We start from the raw sequence: 20,312 nt of genomic DNA, 5'->3' as shown, positions 1-20,312 counted from the left end.
CCCTTTTGCTGTGCCCCTTATAGTTGTGCCCCTTTTCCTGTGCCCCTTATAGTTGTGCTCCTTTTGCTGTGCCCCTTATAGTTGTGCCCCTTTTGCTGTGCCCCTTATAGTTGTGCCGCTTTGGCTGTGCCCCTTATAGTTGTGCCCCTTTTGCTGTGCCCCTTATAGTTGTGCCTCTTTTGCCGTGCCCCTTATAGTTGTGCCCCTTTTGCTGTGCCCCTGTTGCTCTGCCCCTTATAGTTGTGCCCCTGTTGCTGTGCCCCTTGTTGTTGTGCCCCCCAGTTGCTGAACCCCTGTTGCTCTGCCCCCAACACACACATAAAAAAAATAAAAAAAACACACACATACTTACCGCTCCAGCAGCGCAGCTCCATTAGCGCTGTCCTCCGTCTCCGTCCGCCGGCTCGTCTCTGCTGTACTATGGGAGAGACGTCATGACTCATGACGTCTCTCCCATAGTAGCGCCGCTCAGCGGCGCTGGCTGCAGCGGGCGCCCACACAGCCCACGGCGCCCGCTGCAGCCGGGAAGGGGGCTCGCTAGTGATTGGACAGCGGATCCAGCACTGGATCCGCTGGGCCAATCACATCTGGGGCACTGACAGGGGCGTGCATTCATCGGGGCATTCATCATTGCGGCACCAGTATAGGTGCCGCTTCCCCATTCATTTTCAATGGGCTTTCATAGCCCATTGCTGCGCCCCGCCCCCTTCCCGCCCCCCGCTGCCCGGAGTTTTAGTGTTAGCAGCGGGAGGCACCTCTCCCGCTGCCTCCCACCCTCACAAGCAGCCACAGGGGGGGGGGGAATTATTAAAATAATGAAAAAAGATATTTACAACAGACTGTGTTATAAATATCTTCTTTTTATTATTTTAATCATTATGACAGGGGAGGCACTGCCTCCCCTGCCTCCTCTGACTGCACGTCCCTGCTGGGCACCTCACTATAAAAAAGATATCTTGGAACTCGAAAGGGTTCAGAGGCGAGCCACTAAACTGGTTAAGGGGTTAGAGGCACTGGATTATGAGGAAAGACTTAAAAGGTTAGATATGTTCACACTGGAAAAGAGGCGACTGAGAGGGGACATTATTAATATCTATAAATACATTAAGGGACAATACAAGGAATTATCAAAAGATTTGTTTATTAAAAAAACACTATATAAGACACGAGGACACCCCTTGAGGTTAGAAGGAAAAAAATCCATACTCAATGGAGAAAAGTGTTCTTCACAGTAAGAACAGTAAGGATTTGGAATTCTCTTCTACCAGAGAAGGTAGTAATGGTGGACTCAATCAGTAAGTTTAAAAATTGATTAGATAATTTCCTAGCGAAAAAAATACCCAGGGATACAGCATTTAATTAATAAAAAAATTATAATACAGGTTGAACTTGATGGACATTTGTCTTTTTTCAACATCAACAACTATGTAACTATGTATATATTGTTTCTGTGCAGGGTAAATACTGGCTGCTATGTTTTTACACTGCAATTTACATTTCAGTTTCAACACACCCCACCCAAATATAACTCTCTGCACATTTTATATCTGCCCCCCCCCCCCCTGCAGTGCACATGGTTTTGCCCATCAGCTAACAAATTTGCTGCTGCGATCAGATCTGAATTACCCCCATTATCCTTGTTCTGCCTCAGTCCCTTCATCGCACATTGTTACTCATTATTTGCATGTGTCCATCATACTTTTTTACTTTGTATTGACAACTATGGGGTATATTCAATTGCTGTCGGGTCTTTTCCGACGGAAAGGACCCGGCAGCTCTCTATTCGGGTTTGTCCCGTTCCCGACAGTGTCAATCCGACTTTTTTTAAAGTCGGATTGACATTGTCGGAAACTGCGTTAAAACCTGTCGGGTTTGGCCCCGCTTCCAACAATACATGCGGCTTGACGGCTGAAGCCTCCAATCTGCATGTATTCCGACAAGTCGGAATTCCCGACTTTTCAGAAAAAAATTAGTCTGGATTGAATAGGTCGGAACCCCTTCCGACCTATTCCAGTCGGAAACTGCCGTCTTTCTGACAAGACGGCAGTTTCCGACTCTAATTGAATATACCCCTAAGTGTATTGTAAATATTGGATTGTACTTTCTTACTGTTCTCTTTTTATTATTCTTTTTGCTGAAAATACCCTCGCTGAAGGACACCATAACCCCGGCGTCTAAATCCCGACATAGTTTGGGATCCCAGCGTCAAAATGCAGACAGCCAGATTCTCAAGCGTTTTTCCAGCGGGACATGTTGGCATCCTGCCGTGGGGGAAGGGAGGGAGTTAGGTTTAGGCTTTAGAAGGGGGGTTAGGGTGCAGGGATGAGAAAAGGTATGTTTAGTATCGGGGAGGGAGGGTTAGGTTTAGGCACTTAGAAGGGGAGGTTAGGGTTAGGCACCAAGTGGGGGAGTTAGGTTTAGGCATTAGAAGGGGGTTTAGGTGCAGGGACGGTAAGGGTATGGTGAGGTATCAGTGAGGAAGGGTTAGGTTTAGGCACTTAGAAGGGAAGGTTAGGGTTAGGCACCAAGCGGGGAGGGTTAGGTTTAGGCAGCGGGGGAAGATAGGGTTAGGGTTAGGCTCCACCCGGAAGGTTTAGTCACCACCGGGGAGCATTAGGCACCCACCAGGGTGTGTTAGGGTAGGGGGCAGGGGAGGGTTAGGATACTTTCCATGGGGCTGTCGGGATTCTGACGGTTGGGATGCTGACCGCCAGCATCCTATCCATCGGAATATCAAACTGAATCCCAGAAATGAATACCAGATCATAACTTGATGAAGTTCATTCTTAAATCCTTCTAGTTAGTTTTTGTCCACAGATGGCAGCTGACACTCCATGACTTGTGGAAATTCACTTGCACTCCTGTCTTCTACAGTGTCCTCAGTGTGTTTGTGCCCAATATTTACTAGCAATACACAGCTAGTTAAAGCATTGCCCTCTGAAATATTGGGCATAAACATGATCAGAAGTGCTGAGCTTTACAACCCAATGCTTCGTGAATAGACCCCTCAGGCTTTATTCCTACTCAAATGGAGCTTGGTTAGAGTATGACGTCATACTGTAAAAACTGTAACTTCCATAATGCTATCATTATGTCAACCTGTATTGCTATGCACACACTCTGCTTTTCCCTGGGATTGTACATGGCAAAAATGTAAAGCCTCTGATACCACTATTTACTACAGATTCCCACCATTTGGTAGTACTGCCAGCTATCTCAATTATGAAGCGCAGCTTGCAAAACAATTCTTAACATAAGAGGCCTAACATATCTATCAATTTAACATGATTTTTTTTTTTCAGACTTTCAAGCTTTGGGTTTAAAAAAAGGGATGTTCTTCAATCCAGACCCATACCTGAAAATATCCATCCAGCCGGGGAAACACAGCATCTTTCCTGCTCTTCCTCACCATGGCCAGGAGAAGAGGTCAAAGATTATATGCAACACAGTCAACCCTGTCTGGAAAAGAGAGGTTAGTCACTAAGCCTCACTTGTGAGCCTGGTAAATGCAACAGTGCAGTGATAATTTATCCACAGCTCACAACTGAGCATGGTGACCGTGAAAAATACAAATATCACATTTAGATTCTGCCCACTAACACCTTAGGACAACCTCCTTTATTAATTTAAAGTTTACAACTTGATATCAAATTTTCTTCCAGTCTTATTTGTTATAATAGTAACAAGAGTTCAACCTTGTGCATTTATCTTTTCATAACTTTATGAAAATAATGTATATAGCATTTGGAGGCGGATGTGTATAAATTCTGACTTTGTCATTTAGGTACTACTGTTGTATTGAAGGAAATGCAACTCATGCAGACCAGCTCGTTCCTGTAAACGATACACGCCTGCTATTAGATGTATCTTCTCCATTTAGCTGATGCAAGTACACACTGATGATGACTACTAGTAAATCAGGCACATATGGAGCTGATGCTGAGGACTGCGCAACTCAAGATGCGCAAAAACAATTACTTGCATATTACTTAACGAGTAATGTACCCCCAATTTACAGTACTTCCAACTCCACATCCTAATTATATTTACATACTTTATTACATTAATCACAGAAAGTTGCTTGTTATACTTTGTCTACAGCTTACTTTATTAGAAGAATAAGTGGTGGAGATCACTTCTGGTGCGTCACAACATGCACAGCAGCCTATTTTTTATCCTGGTTCCACCCTAGAGCTTTCAAAATTATAGACACTACACTATATATGATGTTCACTTTCATTTAATTTCTTCTTTTTAATGTAGCTTTAGCTGAATACTTGTAATTACTGTAATTTCCTCCTACAAAAGTTCCTACCAAAATGGCACAGTACTTTCCAAGAGTTTTATTTTTCGAATATAAAACATAGGAATGTATTTATAAAAATTGTAATAAGAATAGAGGCATTTTCCAGAAACTGTGTCACAGAAGCACGTAGATGGTATATAGATGGAGGATCTGGAGCGCCAACCTCTGATTCTGTTCCCACAAAAGTCTAGAGCAGACTCTACCAATTCTCCACCGCAAGTTACTCCTGTCATCTACCACTGACGCATTTCGAGTCCAAGCTCTTTGTCAAGACAGTACCTACAGCTTCATTTATGTCTTAAATTAATTATGATATAGAACAGACACATCGGTAGTGTTTATTACATGGCACAATTTGAATTTTGAATGTTTGTATTAAATTGGCTCAAGCCTAACTATGTTTTCCTGCATAATGTGCACTTGCACCGGACATTTTTCGGGTTTTGTGTTTTGGTTTTGGATTCGGTTCCGCGGCCGTGTTTTGGATTCGGACGCGTTTTGGCAAAACCTCCCTGAAAAATTTTTGTCGGATTCAGGTGTGTTTTGGATTCGGTTTTATTTTACAAAAAACCCTCAAAAACAGCTTAAATCATAGAATTTGGGGGTCATTTTGATCCCAAAGTATTATTAACCTCAATAACCATAATTTTCACTCATTTTCAGTCTATTCTGAACACCTCACACCTCACAATATGATTTTTAGTCCTAAAATTTGCACAGAGGTCGCTGGATGGCTAAGCTAAGCGACCCAAGTGGCCGACACAAACACCTGGCCCATCTAGGAGTGGCACTGCAGTGTCAGGCAGGATGGCACTTCAAAAAAATTGTCCCCAAACAGCACATGATGCAAAGAAAAAAAGAGGCGCATCAAGGTCGCTGTGTGACTAAGCTAAGCGACACAAGTGGCCGACACAAACACCTGGCCCATCTAGGAGTGGCACTGCAGTGTCAGGCAGGATGGCACTTCAAAAAAATTGTCCCCAAACAGCACATGATGCAAAGAAAAATGAAAGAAAAAAGAGGTGCAAGATGGAATTGTCCTTGGGCCCTCCCACCCACCCTTATGTTGTATAAACAGGACATGCACACTTTAACGAACCCATCATTTCAGCGACAGGGTCTGCCACACGACTGTGACTGAAATGACTGGTTGGTTTGGGCCCCCACCAAAAAAAGAAGCAATCAATCTCTCCTTGCACAAACTGGCTCTACAGAGGCAAGATGTCCACCTCATCATCATCCTCCAATTCCTCACCCCTTTCACTGTGTACATCCCCCTCCTCACAGATTATTAATTCGTCCCCACTGGAATCCACCATCTCAGGTCCCTGTGTACTTTCTGGAGGCAATTGCTGCTGGTGAATGTCTCCACGGAGGAATTGATTATAATTCATTTTGATGAACATCATCTTCTCCACATTTTCTGGAAGTAACCTCGTACGCCGATTGCTGACAAGGTGAGCGGCTGCGCTAAACACTCTTTCGGAGTACACACTGGAGGGAGGGCAACTTAGCTAGAATAAAGCCAGTTTGTGCAAGGGCCTCCAAATTGCCTCTTTTTCCTGCCAGTATACGTACGGACTGTCTGACGTGCCTACTTGGATGCGGTCACTCATATAATCCTCCACCATTCTTTCAATGGTGAGAGAATCATATGAAGTGACAGTAGACGACATGTCAGTAATCGTTGGCAGGTCCTTCAGTCCGGACCAAATGTCAGCACTCGCTCCAAACTGCCCTGCATCACCGCCAGCGGGTGGGCTCGGAATTCTTAGCCTTTTCCTCGCACCCCCAGTTGCGGGAGAATGTGAAGGAGGAGATGTTGACGGGTCACGTTCCGCTTGACTTGACAATTTTCTCACCAGCAGGTCTATGAACCTCTGCAGACTTGTGTCTGCCGGAAAGTGAGATACAACGTAGGTTTTAAATCTAGGATCGAGCACGGTGGCCAAAATGTAGTGCTCTGATTTCAACAGATTGACCACCCGTGAATCCTGGTTAAGCGAATTAAGGGCTCCATCCACAAGTCCCACATGCCTAGCGGAATCGCTCTGTTTTAGCTCCTCCTTCAATGTCTCCAGCTTCTTCTGCAAAAGCCTGATGAGGGGAATGACCTGACTCAGGCTGGCAGTGTCTGAACTGACTTCACGTGTGGCAAGTTCAAAGGGTTGCAGAACCTTGCACAACGTTGAAATCATTCTCCACTGCGCTTGAGTCAGGTGCATTCCCCCTCCTTTGCCTATATCGTGGGCAGATGTATAGGTTTGAATGGCCTTTTGCTGCTCCTCCATCCTCTGAAGCATATAGAGGGTTGAATTCCACCTCGTTACCACGTCTTGCTTCAGATGATGGCAGGGCAGGTTCAGGAATGTTTGGTGGTGCTCCAGTCTTCGGCACGCGGTGGCTGAATGCCGAAAGTGGCCACCGACAGCATCTCTTGCACACCCCTGTCGTTTTTTAAATAATTCTGCACCACCAAATTCAATGTATGTGCAAAACATGGGACGTGCTGAAATTTGCCCAGATGTAATGCACACACAATATTGCTGGCGTTGTCCGATGTCACAAATCCCCAGGAGAGTCCAATTGGGGTAAGCCATTCTGCGATGATCTTCCTCAGTTTCCGTAAGAGGTTGTCAGCTGTGTGCCTCTTCTGGAAAGCGGTGATACAAAGCGTAGCCTGCCTAGGAACGAGTTGGCGTTTGCGAGATGCTGCTACTGGTGCCGCCGCTGCTGTTCTTGCTGCGGGAGGCAATACATCTACCCATTGGGCTGTCACAGTCATATAGTCCTGAGTCTGCCCTGCTCCACTTGTCCACATGTCCGTGGTTAAGTGGACATTGGGTACAACTGCATTTTTTAGGACACTGGTGACTCTTTTTCTGACATCTGTGTACATTTTCGGTATCGCCTGCCTAGAGAAATGGAACCTAGATGGTATTTGGTACCGGGGACACAGTACCTCAATCAAGTCTCTAGTTGCCTCTGAATTAACGGTGGATACTGGAACCACGTTTCTCACCGCCCAGGCTGCCAAGGCCTGAGTTATCCGCTTTGCAGCAGGATGACTGCTGTGATATTTCATCTTCCTCGCAAAGGACTGTTGGACAGTCAATTGCTTACTGGAAGTAGTACAAGTGGTCTTCCGACTTCCCCTCTGGGATGACGATCGACTCCCAGCAGCAACAACAGCAGCAGTAGGCGTTACACTCAAGGATGCATCGGAGGAATCCCAGGCAGGAGAGGACTCATCATACTTGCCAGTGACATGGCCTGCAGGACTATTGGATTTCCTGTGTAAGGTGGAAATTGACACTGAGGGAGTTGGTGGTGTGGTTTGCAGGAGCTTGGTTACAAGAGGAAGGGATTTAGTGGTCAGTGGACTGCTTCCGCTGTCATCCAAAGTTTTTGAACTTGTCACTGACTTATGATGAATGCGCTGCAGGTGACGTTACGTATAAGGGAGGATGTTCCGAGGTGGTTAAGGTCCTTACCCCTACTTCTTACAGCTTGACAAAGGCAACACACGGCTTGACACCTGTTGTCCGCATTTGTGTTGAAATAATTCCACAACGAAGAGGTGATTTTTTTTGTATTTTGACCAGGCATGTCAATGGCCATATTCGTCCCACGGACAACAGGTGTCTCCCCGGGTGCCTGACTTAAACAAACCACCTCACCATCAGAATCCTCCTTGTCAATTTCCTCCCCAGCACCAGCAACACCCATATCCTCATCCTGGTGTACTTCAACAGTGACATCTTCAATTTGACTATCAGGAACTGGACTGCGGGTGCTCCTTCCAGCACTTGCAGGGGGCGTGCAAATGGTGGAAGGCGCAAGCTCTTCCCGTCCAGTGTTGGGAAGGTCAGGCATCGCAACCGACACAATTGGACTCTCCTTGGGGATTTGTGATTTAGAAGAACGCACAGTTCTTTGCTGTGCTTTTGCCAGCTTAAGTCTTTTCATTTTTCTAGCGAGAGGATGAGTGCTTCCATCCTCATGTGAAGCTGAACCACTAGCCATGAACATAGGCCAGGGCCTCAGCCGTTCCTTGCCACTCCGTGTCGTAAATGGCATATTGGCAAGTTTACGCTTCTCCTCAGACGCTTTCAATTTAGATTTTTGGGTCATTTTACTGAACTTTTGTGTTTTGGATTTTACATGCTCTCTACTATGACATTGGGCATCGGCCTTGGCAGACGACGTTGATGGCATTTCATCGTCTCGGCCGTGACTAGTGGCAGCAGCTTCAGCACGAGGTGGAAGTGGATCTTGATCTTTCCCTATTTTAACCTCCACATTTTTGGTCTCCATTTTTTAATGTGTGGAATTATATGCCAGTATCAATAGCAATGGCCTACTACTATATATACTGCGCACAACTGAAATGCACCACAGGTATGGATGGATAGTATACTTGACGACACAGAGGTAGGTACAGCAGTGGCCTACTGTACCGTACTGCTATATATATTATATACTGGTGGTCAGCAAACTGTGCAAAACTGAAATGCACCACAGGTATGGATGGATAGTATACTTGACGACACAGAGGTAGGTACAGCAGTGGCCTACTGTACCGTACTGCTATATATATTATATACTGGTGGTCAGCAAATTGTGCAAAACTGAAATGCACCACAGGTATGGATGGATAGTATACTTGACGACACAGAGGTAGGTACAGCAGTGGCCTACTGTACCGTACTGCTATATATATTATATACAGGTGGTCAGCAAACTGTGCAAAACTGAAATGCACCACAGGTATGGATGGATAGTATACTTGACGACACAGAGGTAGGTACAGCAGTGGCCTACTGTACCGTACTGCTATATATATTATATACTGGTGGTCAGCAAACTGTGCAAAACTGAAATGCACCACAGGTATGGATGGATAGTATACTTGACGACACAGAGGTAGGTACAGCAGTGGCCTACTGTACCGTACTGCTATATATATTATATACTGGTGGTCAGCAAACTGTGCAAAACTGAAATGCACCACAGGTATGGATGGATAGTATACTTGACGACACAGAGGTAGGTACAGCAGTGGCCTACTGTACCGTACTGCTATATATATTATATACTGGTGGTCAGCAAACTGTGCAAAACTGAAATGCACCACAGGTATGGATGGATAGTATACTTGACGACACAGAGGTAGGTACAGCAGTGGCCTTCTGTATCGTACTCCTATATATTATATACTGGTGGTCAGCAAAATTATGCACTGTACTCCTACTATATACTAGAGATGAGCGCCGGAAATTTTTCGGGTTTTGTGTTTTGGTTTTGGGTTCGGTTCCGCGGCCGTGTTTTGGGTTCGACCGCGTTTTGACAAAACCTCACCGAATTTTTTTTGTCGGATTCGGGTGTGTTTTGGATTCGGGTGTTTTTTTCCAAAAAACCTAAAAAACAGCTTAAATCATAGAATTTGGCGGTCATTTTGATCCCAAAGTATTATTAACCTCAAAAACCATAATTTCCACTCATTTTCAGTCTATTCTGAATACCTCACACCTCACAATATTATTTTTAGTCCTAAAATTTGCACCGAGGTCGCTGTGTGAGTAAGATAAGCGACCCTAGTGGCCGACACAAACACCGGGCCCATCTAGGAGTGTCACTGCAGTGTCACGCAGGATGGCCCTTCCAAAAAACCCTCCCCAAACAGCACATGACGCAAAGAAAAAAAGAGGCGCAATGAGGTAGCTGTGTGAGTAAGATTAGCGACCCTAGTGGCCGACACAAACACCGGGCCCATCTAGGAGTGGCACTGCAGTGTCACGCAGGATGTCCCTTCCAAAAAACCCTCCCCAAACAGCACATGACGCAAAGAAAAAAAGAGGCGCAATGAGGTAGCTGTGTGAGTAAGATAAGCGACCCTAGTGGCCGACACAAACACCGGGCCCATCTAGGAGTGTCACTGCAGTGTCACGCAGGATGTCCCTTCCAAAAAACCCTCCCCAAACAGCACATGACGCAAAGAAAAAAAGAGGCGCAATGAGGTAGCTGTGTGAGTAAGATAAGCGACCCTAGTGGCCGACACAAACACCGGGCCCATCTAGGAGTGGCACTGCAGTGTCACGCAGGATGTCCCTTCCAAAAAACCCTCCCCAAACAGCACATGACGCAAAGAAAAAGAAAAGAAAAAAGAGGTGCAAGATGGAATTGTCCTTGGGCCCTCCCACCCACCCTTATGTTGTATAAACAAAACAGGACATGCACACTTTAACCAACCCATCATTTCAGTGACAGGGTCTGCCACACGACTGTGACTGATATGACGGGTTGGTTTGGACCCCCCCCAAAAAAGAAGCAATTAATCTCTCCTTGCACAAACTGGCTCTACAGAGGCAAGATGTCCACCTCATCATCACCCTCCGATATATCACCGTGTACATCCCCCTCCTCACAGATTATCAATTCGTCCCCACTGGAATCCACCATCTCAGCTCCCTGTGTACTTTGTGGAGGCAATTGCTGCTGGTCAATGTCTCCGCGGAGGAATTGATTATAATTCATTTTAATGAACATCATCTTCTCCACATTTTCTGGATGTAACCTCGTACGCCGATTGCTGACAAGGTGAGCGGCGGCACTAAACACTCTTTCGGAGTACACACTTGTGGGAGGGCAACTTAGGTAGAATAAAGCCAGTTTGTGCAAGGGCCTCCAAATTGCCTCTTTTTCCTGCCAGTATAAGTACGGACTGTGTGACGTGCCTACTTGGATGCGGTCACTCATATAATCCTCCACCATTCTATCAATGTTGAGAGAATCATATGCAGTGACAGTAGACGACATGTCCGTAATCGTTGTCAGGTCCTTCAGTCCGGACCAGATGTCAGCATCAGCAGTCGCTCCAGACTGCCCTGCATCACCGCCAGCGGGTGGGCTCGGAATTCTGAGCCTTTTCCTCGCACCCCCAGTTGCGGGAGAATGTGAAGGAGGAGATGTTGACAGGTCGCGTTCCGCTTGACTTGACAATTTTGTCACCAGCAGGTCTTTCAACCCCAGCAGACTTGTGTCTGCCGGAAAGAGAGATCCAAGGTAGGCTTTAAATCTAGGATCGAGCACGGTGGCCAAAATGTAGTGCTCTGATTTCAACAGATTGACCACCCGTGAATCCTTGTTAAGCGAATTAAGGGCTCCATCCACAAGTCCCACATGCCTAGCGGAATCGCTCCGTGTTAGCTCCTCCTTCAATGTCTCCAGCTTCTTCTGCAAAAGCCTGATGAGGGGAATGACCTGACTCAGGCTGGCAGTGTCTGAACTGACTTCACGTGTGGCAAGTTCAAAGGGCATCAGAACCTTGCACAACGTTGAAATCATTCTCCACTGCGCTTGAGACAGGTGCATTCCACCTACTATATCGTGCTCAATTGTATAGGCTTGAATGGCCTTTTGCTGCTCCTCCAACCTCTGAAGCATATAGAGGGTTGAATTCCACCTCGTTACCACTTCTTGCTTCAGATGATGGCAGGGCAGGTTCAGTAGTTTTTGGTGGTGCTCCAGTCTTCTGTACGTGGTGCCTGTACGCCGAAAGTGTCCCGCAATTCTTCTGGCCACCGACAGCATCTCTTGCACGCCCCTGTCGTTTTTTAAAAAATTCTGCACCACCAAATTCAAGGTATGTGCAAAACATGGGACGTGCTGGAATTTGCCCATATTTAATGCACACACAATATTGCTGGCGTTGTCCGATGCCACAAATCCACAGGAGAGTCCAATTGGGGTAAGCCATTCCGCGATGATCTTCCTCAGTTGCCGTAAGAGGTTTTCAGCTGTGTGCGTATTCTGGAAAGCGGTGATACAAAGCGTAGCCTGCCTAGGAAAGAGTTTGCGTTTGCGAGATGCTGCTACTGGTGCCGCCGCTGCTGTTCTTGCGGCGGGAGTCCATACATCTACCCAGTGGGCTGTCACAGTCATATAGTCCTGACCCTGCCCTGCTCCACTTGTCCACATGTCCGTGGTTAAGTGGACATTGGGTACAACTGCATTTTTTAGGACACTGGTGAGTCTTTTTCTGACGTCCGTGTACATTCTCGGTATCGCCTGCCTAGAGAAGTGGAACCTAGATGGTATTTGGTAACGGGGGCACACTGCCTCAATAAATTGTCTAGTTCCCTGTGAACTAACGGCGGATACCGGACGCACGTCTAACACCAACATAGTTGTCAAGGCCTCAGTTATCCGCTTTGCAGCAGGATGACTGCTGTGATATTTCATCTTCCTCGCAAAGGACTGTTGAACAGTCAATTGCTTACTGGAAGTAGTACAAGTGGGCTTACGACTTCCCCTCTGGGATGACCATCGACTCCCAGCAGCAACAACAGCAGCGCCAGCAGCAGTAGGCGTTACACGCAAGGATGCATCGGAGGAATCCCAGGCAGGAGAGGACTCGTCAGAATTGCCAGTGACATTGCCTGCAGGACTATTGGCATTCCTGGGGAAGGAGGAAATTGACACTGAGGGAGTTGGTGGGGTGGTTTGCGTGAGCTTGGTTACAAGAGGAAGGGATTTACTGGTCAGTGGACTGCTTCCGCTGTCACCCAAAGTTTTTGAACTTGTCACTGACTTATTATGAATGCGCTGCAGGTGACGTATAAGGGAGGATGTTCCGAGGTGGTTAACGTCCTTACCCCTACTTATTACAGCTTGACAAAGGGAACACACGGCTTGACACCTGTTGTCCGCATTTCTGGTGAAATACTTCCACACCGAAGAGCTGATTTTTTTGGTATTTTCACCAGGCATGTCAACGGCCATATTCCTACCACGGACAACAGGTGTCTCCCCGGGTGCCTGACTTAAACAAACCACCTCACCATCAGAATCCTCCTGGTCAATTTCCTCCCCAGCGCCAGCAACACCCATATCCTCCTCATCCTGGTGTACTTCAACACTGACATCTTCAATCTGACTATCAGGAACTGGACTGCGGGTGCTCCTTCCATCACTTGCAGGGGGCGTGCAAATGGTGGAAGGCGCATGCTCTTCACGTCCAGTGTTGGGAAGGTCAGGCATCGCAACCGACACAATTGGAGTCGGACTCTCCTTGTGGATTTGGGATTTCGAAGAACGCACAGTTCTTTGCGGTGCTACTGCTTTTGCCAGCTTTAGTCTTTTCATTTTTCTAGCGAGAGGCTGAGTGCTTCCATCCTCATGTGAAGCTGAACCACTAGCCATGAACATAGGCCAGGGCCTCAGCCGTTCCTTGCCACTCCGTGTGGTAAATGGCATATTGGCAAGTTTACGCTTCTCCTCCGACAATTTTATTTTAGGTTTTGGAGTCCTTTTTTTACTGATATTTGGTGTTTTGGATTTGACATGCTCTGTACTATGACATTGGGCATCGGCCTTGGCAGACGACGTTGCTGGCATTTCATCGTCTCGGCCATGACTAGTGGCAGCAGCTTCAGCACGAGGTGGAAGTGGATCTTGATCTTTCCCTAATTTTGGAACCTCAACATTTTTGTTCTCCATATTTTAATAGGCACAACTAAAAGGCACCTCAGGTAAACAATGGAGATGGATGGATTGGATACTAGTATACAATTATGGACGGGCTGCCGAGTGCCGACACAGAGGTAGCCACAGCCGTGAACTACCGCACTGTACTGTGTCTGCTGCTAATATATAGACTGGTTGATAAAGAGATAGTATACTCGTAACTAGTATGTATGTATAAAGAAAGAAAAAAAAACCACGGTTAGGTGGTATATACAATTATGGACGGGCTGCCGAGTGCCGACACAGAGGTAGCCACAGCCGTGAACTACCGCACTGTACTGTGTCTGCTGCTAATATATAGACTGGCTGATAAAGAGATAGTATACTCGTAACTAGTATGTATGTATAAAGAAAGAAAAAAAAAACACGGTTAGGTGGTATATACAATTATGGACGGGCTGCCGAGTGCCGACACAGAGGTAGCCACAGCCGTGAACTACCGCACTGTACTGTGTCTGCTGCTAATATATAGACTGGTTGATAAAGAGATAGTATACTCGTAACTAGTATGTATGTATAAAGAAAGAAAAAAAACCACGGTTAGGTGGTATATACAATTATGGACGGGCTGCCGAGTGCCGACACAGAGGTAGCCACAGCCGTGAACTACCGCACTGTACTGTGTCTGCTGCTAATATATAGACTGGTTGATAAAGAGATAGTATACTCGTAACTAGTATGTATGTATAAAGAAAGAAAAAAAAACCACGGTTAGGTGGTATATACAATTATGGACGGGCTGCCGAGTGCCGACACAGAGGTAGCCACAGCCGTGAACTACCGCACTGTACTGTGTCTGCTGCTAATATAGACTGGTTGATAAAGAGATAGTATACTCGTAACTAGTATGTATGTATAAAGAAAGAAAAAAAAACCACGGTTAGGTGGTATATACAATTATGGACGGGCTGCCGAGTGCCGACACAGAGGTAGCCACAGCCATGAACTACCGCACTGTACTGTGTCTGCTGCTAATATAGACTGGTTGATAAAGAGATAGTATACTCGTAACTAGTATGACTATAAAGAAAGAAAAAAAAAACACGGTTAGGTGGTATATACAATTATGGACGGGCTGCCGAGTGCCGACACAGAGGTAGCCACAGCCGTGAACTACCGCACTGTACTGTGTCTGCTGCTAATATATAGACTGGTTGATAAAGAGATAGTATACTCGTAACTAGTATGTATGTATAAAGAAAGAAAAAAAAACCACGGTTAGGTGGTATATACAATTATGGACGGGCTGCCGAGTGCCGACACAGAGGTAGCCACAGCCGTGAACTACCGCACTGTACTGTGTCTGCTGCTAATATAGACTGGTTGATAAAGAGATAGTATACTCGTAACTAGTATGACTATAAAGAAAGAAAAAAAAACCACGGTTAGGTGGTATATACAATTATGGACGGGCTGCCGAGTGCCGACACAGAGGTAGCCACAGCCGTGAACTACCGCACTGTACTGTGTCTGCTGCTAATATATAGACTGGTTGATAAAGAGATAGTATACTCGTAACTAGTATGTATGTATAAAGAAAGAAAAAAAAACCACGGTTAGGTGGTATATACAATTATGGACGGGCTGCCGAGTGCCGACACAGAGGTAGCCACAGCCGTGAACTACCGCACTGTACTGTGTCTGCTGCTAATATAGACTGGTTGATAAAGAGATAGTATACTCGTAACTAGTATGACTATAAAGAAAGAAAAAAAAACCACGGTTAGGTGGTATATACAATTATGGACGGGCTGCCGAGTGCCGACACAGAGGTAGCCACAGCCGTGAACTACCGCACTGTACTGTGTCTGCTGCTAATATATAGACTGGTTGATAAAGAGATAGTATACTCGTAACTAGTATGTATGTATAAAGAAAGAAAAAAAAACCACGGTTAGGTGGTATATACAATTATGGACGGGCTGCCGAGTGCCGACACAGAGGTAGCCACAGCCGTGAACTACCGCACTGTACTGTGTCTGCTGCTAATATAGACTGGTTGATAAAGAGATAGTATACTCGTAACTAGTATGTATGTATAAAGAAAGAAAAAAAAACCACGGTTAGGTGGTATATACAATTATGGACGGGCTGCCGAGTGCCGACACAGAGGTAGCCACAGCCGTGAACTACCGCACTGTACTGTGTCTGCTGCTAATATATAGACTGGTTGATAAAGAGATAGTATACTCGTAACTAGTATGTATGTATAAAGAAAGAAAAAAAAACCACGGTTAGGTGGTATATACAATTATGGACGGGCTGCCGAGTGCCGACACAGAGGTAGCCACAGCCGTGAACTACCGCACTGTACTGTGTCTGCTGCTAATATAGACTGGTTGATAAAGAGATAGTATACTCGTAACTAGTATGTATGTATAAAGAAAGAAAAAAAAACCACGGTTAGGTGGTATATACAATTATGGACGGGCTGCCGAGTGCCGACACAGAGGTAGCCACAGCCGTGAACTACCGCACTGTACTGTGTCTGCTGCTAATATAGACTGGTTGATAAAGAGATAGTATACTCGTAACTAGTATGTATGTATAAAGAAAGAAAAAAAAACCACGGTTAGGTGGTATATACAATTATGGACGGGCTGCCGAGTGCCGACACAGAGGTAGCCACAGCCGTGAACTACCGCACTGTACTGTGTCTGCTGCTAATATAGACTGGTTGATAAAGAGATAGTATACTCGTAACTAGTATGACTATAAAGAAAGAAAAAAAAACCACGGTTAGGTGGTATATACAATTATGGACGGGCTGCCGAGTGCCGACACAGAGGTAGCCACAGCCGTGAACTACCGCACTGTACTGTGTCTGCTGCTAATATAGACTGGTTGATAAAGAGATAGTATACTACTAATATTATATATACTGGTGGTCAGGTCACTGGTCACTAGTCACACTGGCAGTGGCACTCCTGCAGCAAAAGTGTGCACTGTTTAATTTTAATATAATATTATGTACTCCTGGCTCCTGCTATAACCTATAACTGGCACTGCAGTGCTCCCCAGTCTCCCCCACAATTATAAGCTGTGTGAGCTGAGCACAGTCAGATATATATATACATTGATGCAGCACACTGGGCTGAGCAGTGCACACAGATATGGTATGTGACTGAGTCACTGTGTGTATCGTTTTTTTCAGGCAGAGAACGGATATATTAAATAAAACAAACAACTGCACTGTCTGGTGGTCACTGTGGTCGTCAGTCACTAAACTCTGCACTCTCTTCTACAGTATCACAGCCTCAGGTCAATCTCTCTCTCTCTCTCTCTCAACCCTAATCTAAATGGAGAGGACGCCAGCCACGTCCTCTCCCTATCAATCTCAATGCACGTGTGAAAATGGCGGCGACGCGCGGCTCCTTATATAGAATCCGAGTCTCGCGATAGAATCCGAGCCTCGCGAGAATCCGACAGCGTCATGATGACGTTCGGGCGCGCTCGGGTTAACCGAGCAAGGCGGGAAGATCCGAGTCGCTCGGACCCGTGAAAAAAAACATGAAGTTCGGGCGGGTTCGGATTCAGAGAAACCGAACCCGCTCATCTCTACTATATACTACAATGCAGCAAAGATATGGAGTGTTTTTCAGTTAGACAACGTATACTGGTGGTCACTGGTCAGCAAAACTCTGCACTGTACTCCTCCTATATAATATACTGGTGGTCCCCAGTGCCCACAATGAATCAGTGTGAGCACAGATATATGCAGCACACTGAGCACAGATATGGAGTGTTTTTCAGGCAGACAACGTATACTGGTGGTCACTGTCAGCAAAACTCTGCACTGTACTCCTCCTATATTATACAGCTGCTCCCCAGTCCCCACAATTAAGCAGTGTGAGCACAGATATATGCAGCACACTGAGCACAGATAAGGAGCGTTTTTTTCAGGCAGAGAACGGATAAAACTGGTGGTCACTGATCAGCAAAACTCTGCACTGTACTCCTCCTATATTATACAGCTGCTCCCCAGTCCTCCCCACAATTAAGCAATAAAGCACAATCAAGTTCAACAATAAACGGAGAGGACGCCAGCCACGTCCTCTCCCTAACATTTCCACTGCACAAGTGAAAATGGCGGCGACGCGCGGCTGCTTATATAGAATCCGAATCTCGCGAGAATCCGACAGCGGGATGATTACGTTCGGGCGCGCTCGCGTTAACCTAGCCATACGGGAGAATCTGAGTATGCCTCGGACCCGTGTAAAATGGGTGAAGTTCGGGGGGGTTCGGTTTCCGAGGAACCGAACCCGCTCATCACTAGTGCCCATACACTTGTGAGATATCTGGTACAACCCTACGATTTCGACCGCATCGGTGCGATAGATTGCAGGATTGTATGCACATTGAATGTGTCCCCACGATGCGATGCGCGGGCACGCTGGTCGAATCTCTCATCTCAAGATATTATGTGCTGCACTTAATATTTATCGGATCGCAGGTGCGATCGCATGCTGTTTTTGCCACATTCGATTTATCGCACTGCTATGTGCAAACTGTGAGTTATTTAGCTCACTTCCTGGACACTCCCCACCACCCATTTCTGGTCACAAGGGGCATGCGATAAATAGAATGATTGTATGCGCATCGAATGCACAAAAAAAAACACTTTTGACGTGATTTATCGCACGGGGAGCTTCAATAGTAATCGCGGTGCGATATCGCATCGCGCTCAATCACACAAGTGTATGGGCACCATAAAACTAAAGGGACAGTCTCCACCACCTTTGAAGTCTTTATAAGGTTAAGTCCATTAGTGAGGATAAAAGAGCTCACACTGAGTATCACATTTCAGCGCTGCTTTAGGTCCTTGCGCCGTTGTAGCATCAGGTAATTTTAGTATCAGCTCTTCCACAGGTATACGAGCATGCCTCTGAATGTGCAAGGACAGAGATGCCTACTTTGAGCATACGCAGTAATACCACTTAGTCCGTCTATAGAAGCACCAATTGGTCGCTTATTCAAACTTTCGCCAACCCCTTGCTAGATGCAGATTAAAACGATAAAATGGAGCGCTTTTGTGCAGATTGTTCGTCAGAGTATGGCCTCCAATGTGCGTCTGAATAACCACCTCCAAATCACTGGGCATGACATATCCAATACATTCCTGAAAACATATGTCTCAATAGTAACCCCTCTGTGCATGGATGCATGCACTGTACAAATTGTCACACACGTACAGCGGCAAAACATTGCGCAACTCCGTGAACATCAGCATTGTGTGCGATTCAGAAGCTGGGTAGGCCTTACTTGCCTATGTATGATTTCTCCTGCCCAAGAGAAGTACAGGTGAGAGGTGCAGGGACGTGGCTCTACAAATTACATAATCACAGCCTGCAGCCAGGGGCGGACTAACATGTGAGCGTGCCTCTAAACACAATAGTAACGCCCCTTCCCCCCGCTTGCCTCATTTTATTATTTTTATTGATTGGTTTTAAACCCTCATTTGATTATAGCCAATTTAAAGAATACCGTATTTGCCGGCGTATAAGACGACTGGGCATATAAGACGACCCCCAACATTTCCACTCAAAATATAGAGTTTGTTATATACTCGCCGTATAAGACTACCCCCTTCCACACACCAAATAAAACGTAAAAGAACATCAGATTTGTGACATACTGTATATTATGACCTGATAAGAGATTTGGATAGGGAGTATTTATCAAGGTATGCATAAGAAGGGGGCGAGGAGAAAGTTGTAAAATGTATAAAAGTATACCCCTGTGTGCATTTAGTGTTACCGGTTTCACATGAGTGCCATTAGTATTAGTATTAGTGCCATTACAGTACCTGTCATTGTCGCCATTGTACGGCCACAACGCGACTGCAGCGCCTCCGACCAGTCCCTGCATCTCCCTGTAATTGGCACTAGTGACCCGCCGCGGCCGCACTGGATATCGCGCGATACTGGATGGTGAGTAGAATGAGGTGGGCGGGCATCGGGAGGCCACTATGGGCACCGGGCGAGTATCGGAAGGCCACTATGGCAGCTATGTCTATCCCAACTGAAGTGCACCCGGCGTATAAGACGACCCCCCCACTTGGAGGCATGTTTTTCAGGGCAAAAAAGTAGTCTTATACGCCAGCAAATACTGTAATAAGATAGAGCCACTACGACATTTTAATTATGTATACATTTTTACAAAGTAGGACAGCTTACAGGGGCAGTATGTGCATGTCCTACCCAGTTACACTCCATTCAAGATGGCGTATGGTACAGTTTTTTTGCAGTTACTGGCATTTTTGGGCTGCCAGTACCAACACAAGCATTCAAGTGCCGTCCCCAAACACGTACTGCCCCTAGGCATGTGCCTCACATGCCTAATGGGAAATTTGCCACTGCCTACTCACTGTCACAGTTTATGCTACATAGCAACGGTAGACAGGGCCACTTTGCTGCAATTCATCCGAGATGCTGGTAGACTCTCCCGGGAGTGTGGAAGAGCTGTATGAAATTGGGCA

The 20,312-nt window shown here is 46.0% G+C and overlaps 1 protein-coding gene across 10 annotated transcripts in view; it reads left to right on the top strand.

The window, feature by feature from the left end:
* The window catches only part of HECW1 (HECT, C2 and WW domain containing E3 ubiquitin protein ligase 1), a 785,299-nt gene that overhangs the window by 554,968 nt on the left and 210,019 nt on the right, over nucleotides 1-20,312 (top strand). For all 10 annotated transcript variants that reach the window (XM_063922467.1, XM_063922469.1, XM_063922471.1 and 7 more), the window contains one exon: nucleotides 3,303-3,472. In XM_063922467.1, the coding sequence (XP_063778537.1) occupies nucleotides 3,303-3,472 (170 nt within the window). The remainder of the gene's footprint in view (nucleotides 1-3,302; nucleotides 3,473-20,312) is intronic.

The sequence above is a fragment of the Pseudophryne corroboree genome, chromosome 5 (genome assembly GCF_028390025.1).
Source record: "Pseudophryne corroboree isolate aPseCor3 chromosome 5, aPseCor3.hap2, whole genome shotgun sequence".
NCBI classification, from domain to species: Eukaryota; Metazoa; Chordata; class Amphibia; order Anura; family Myobatrachidae; genus Pseudophryne; species Pseudophryne corroboree.
Note: the sequence above shows the minus strand (reverse complement) of the source record. Positions and strands in the feature narration are given on the sequence as shown.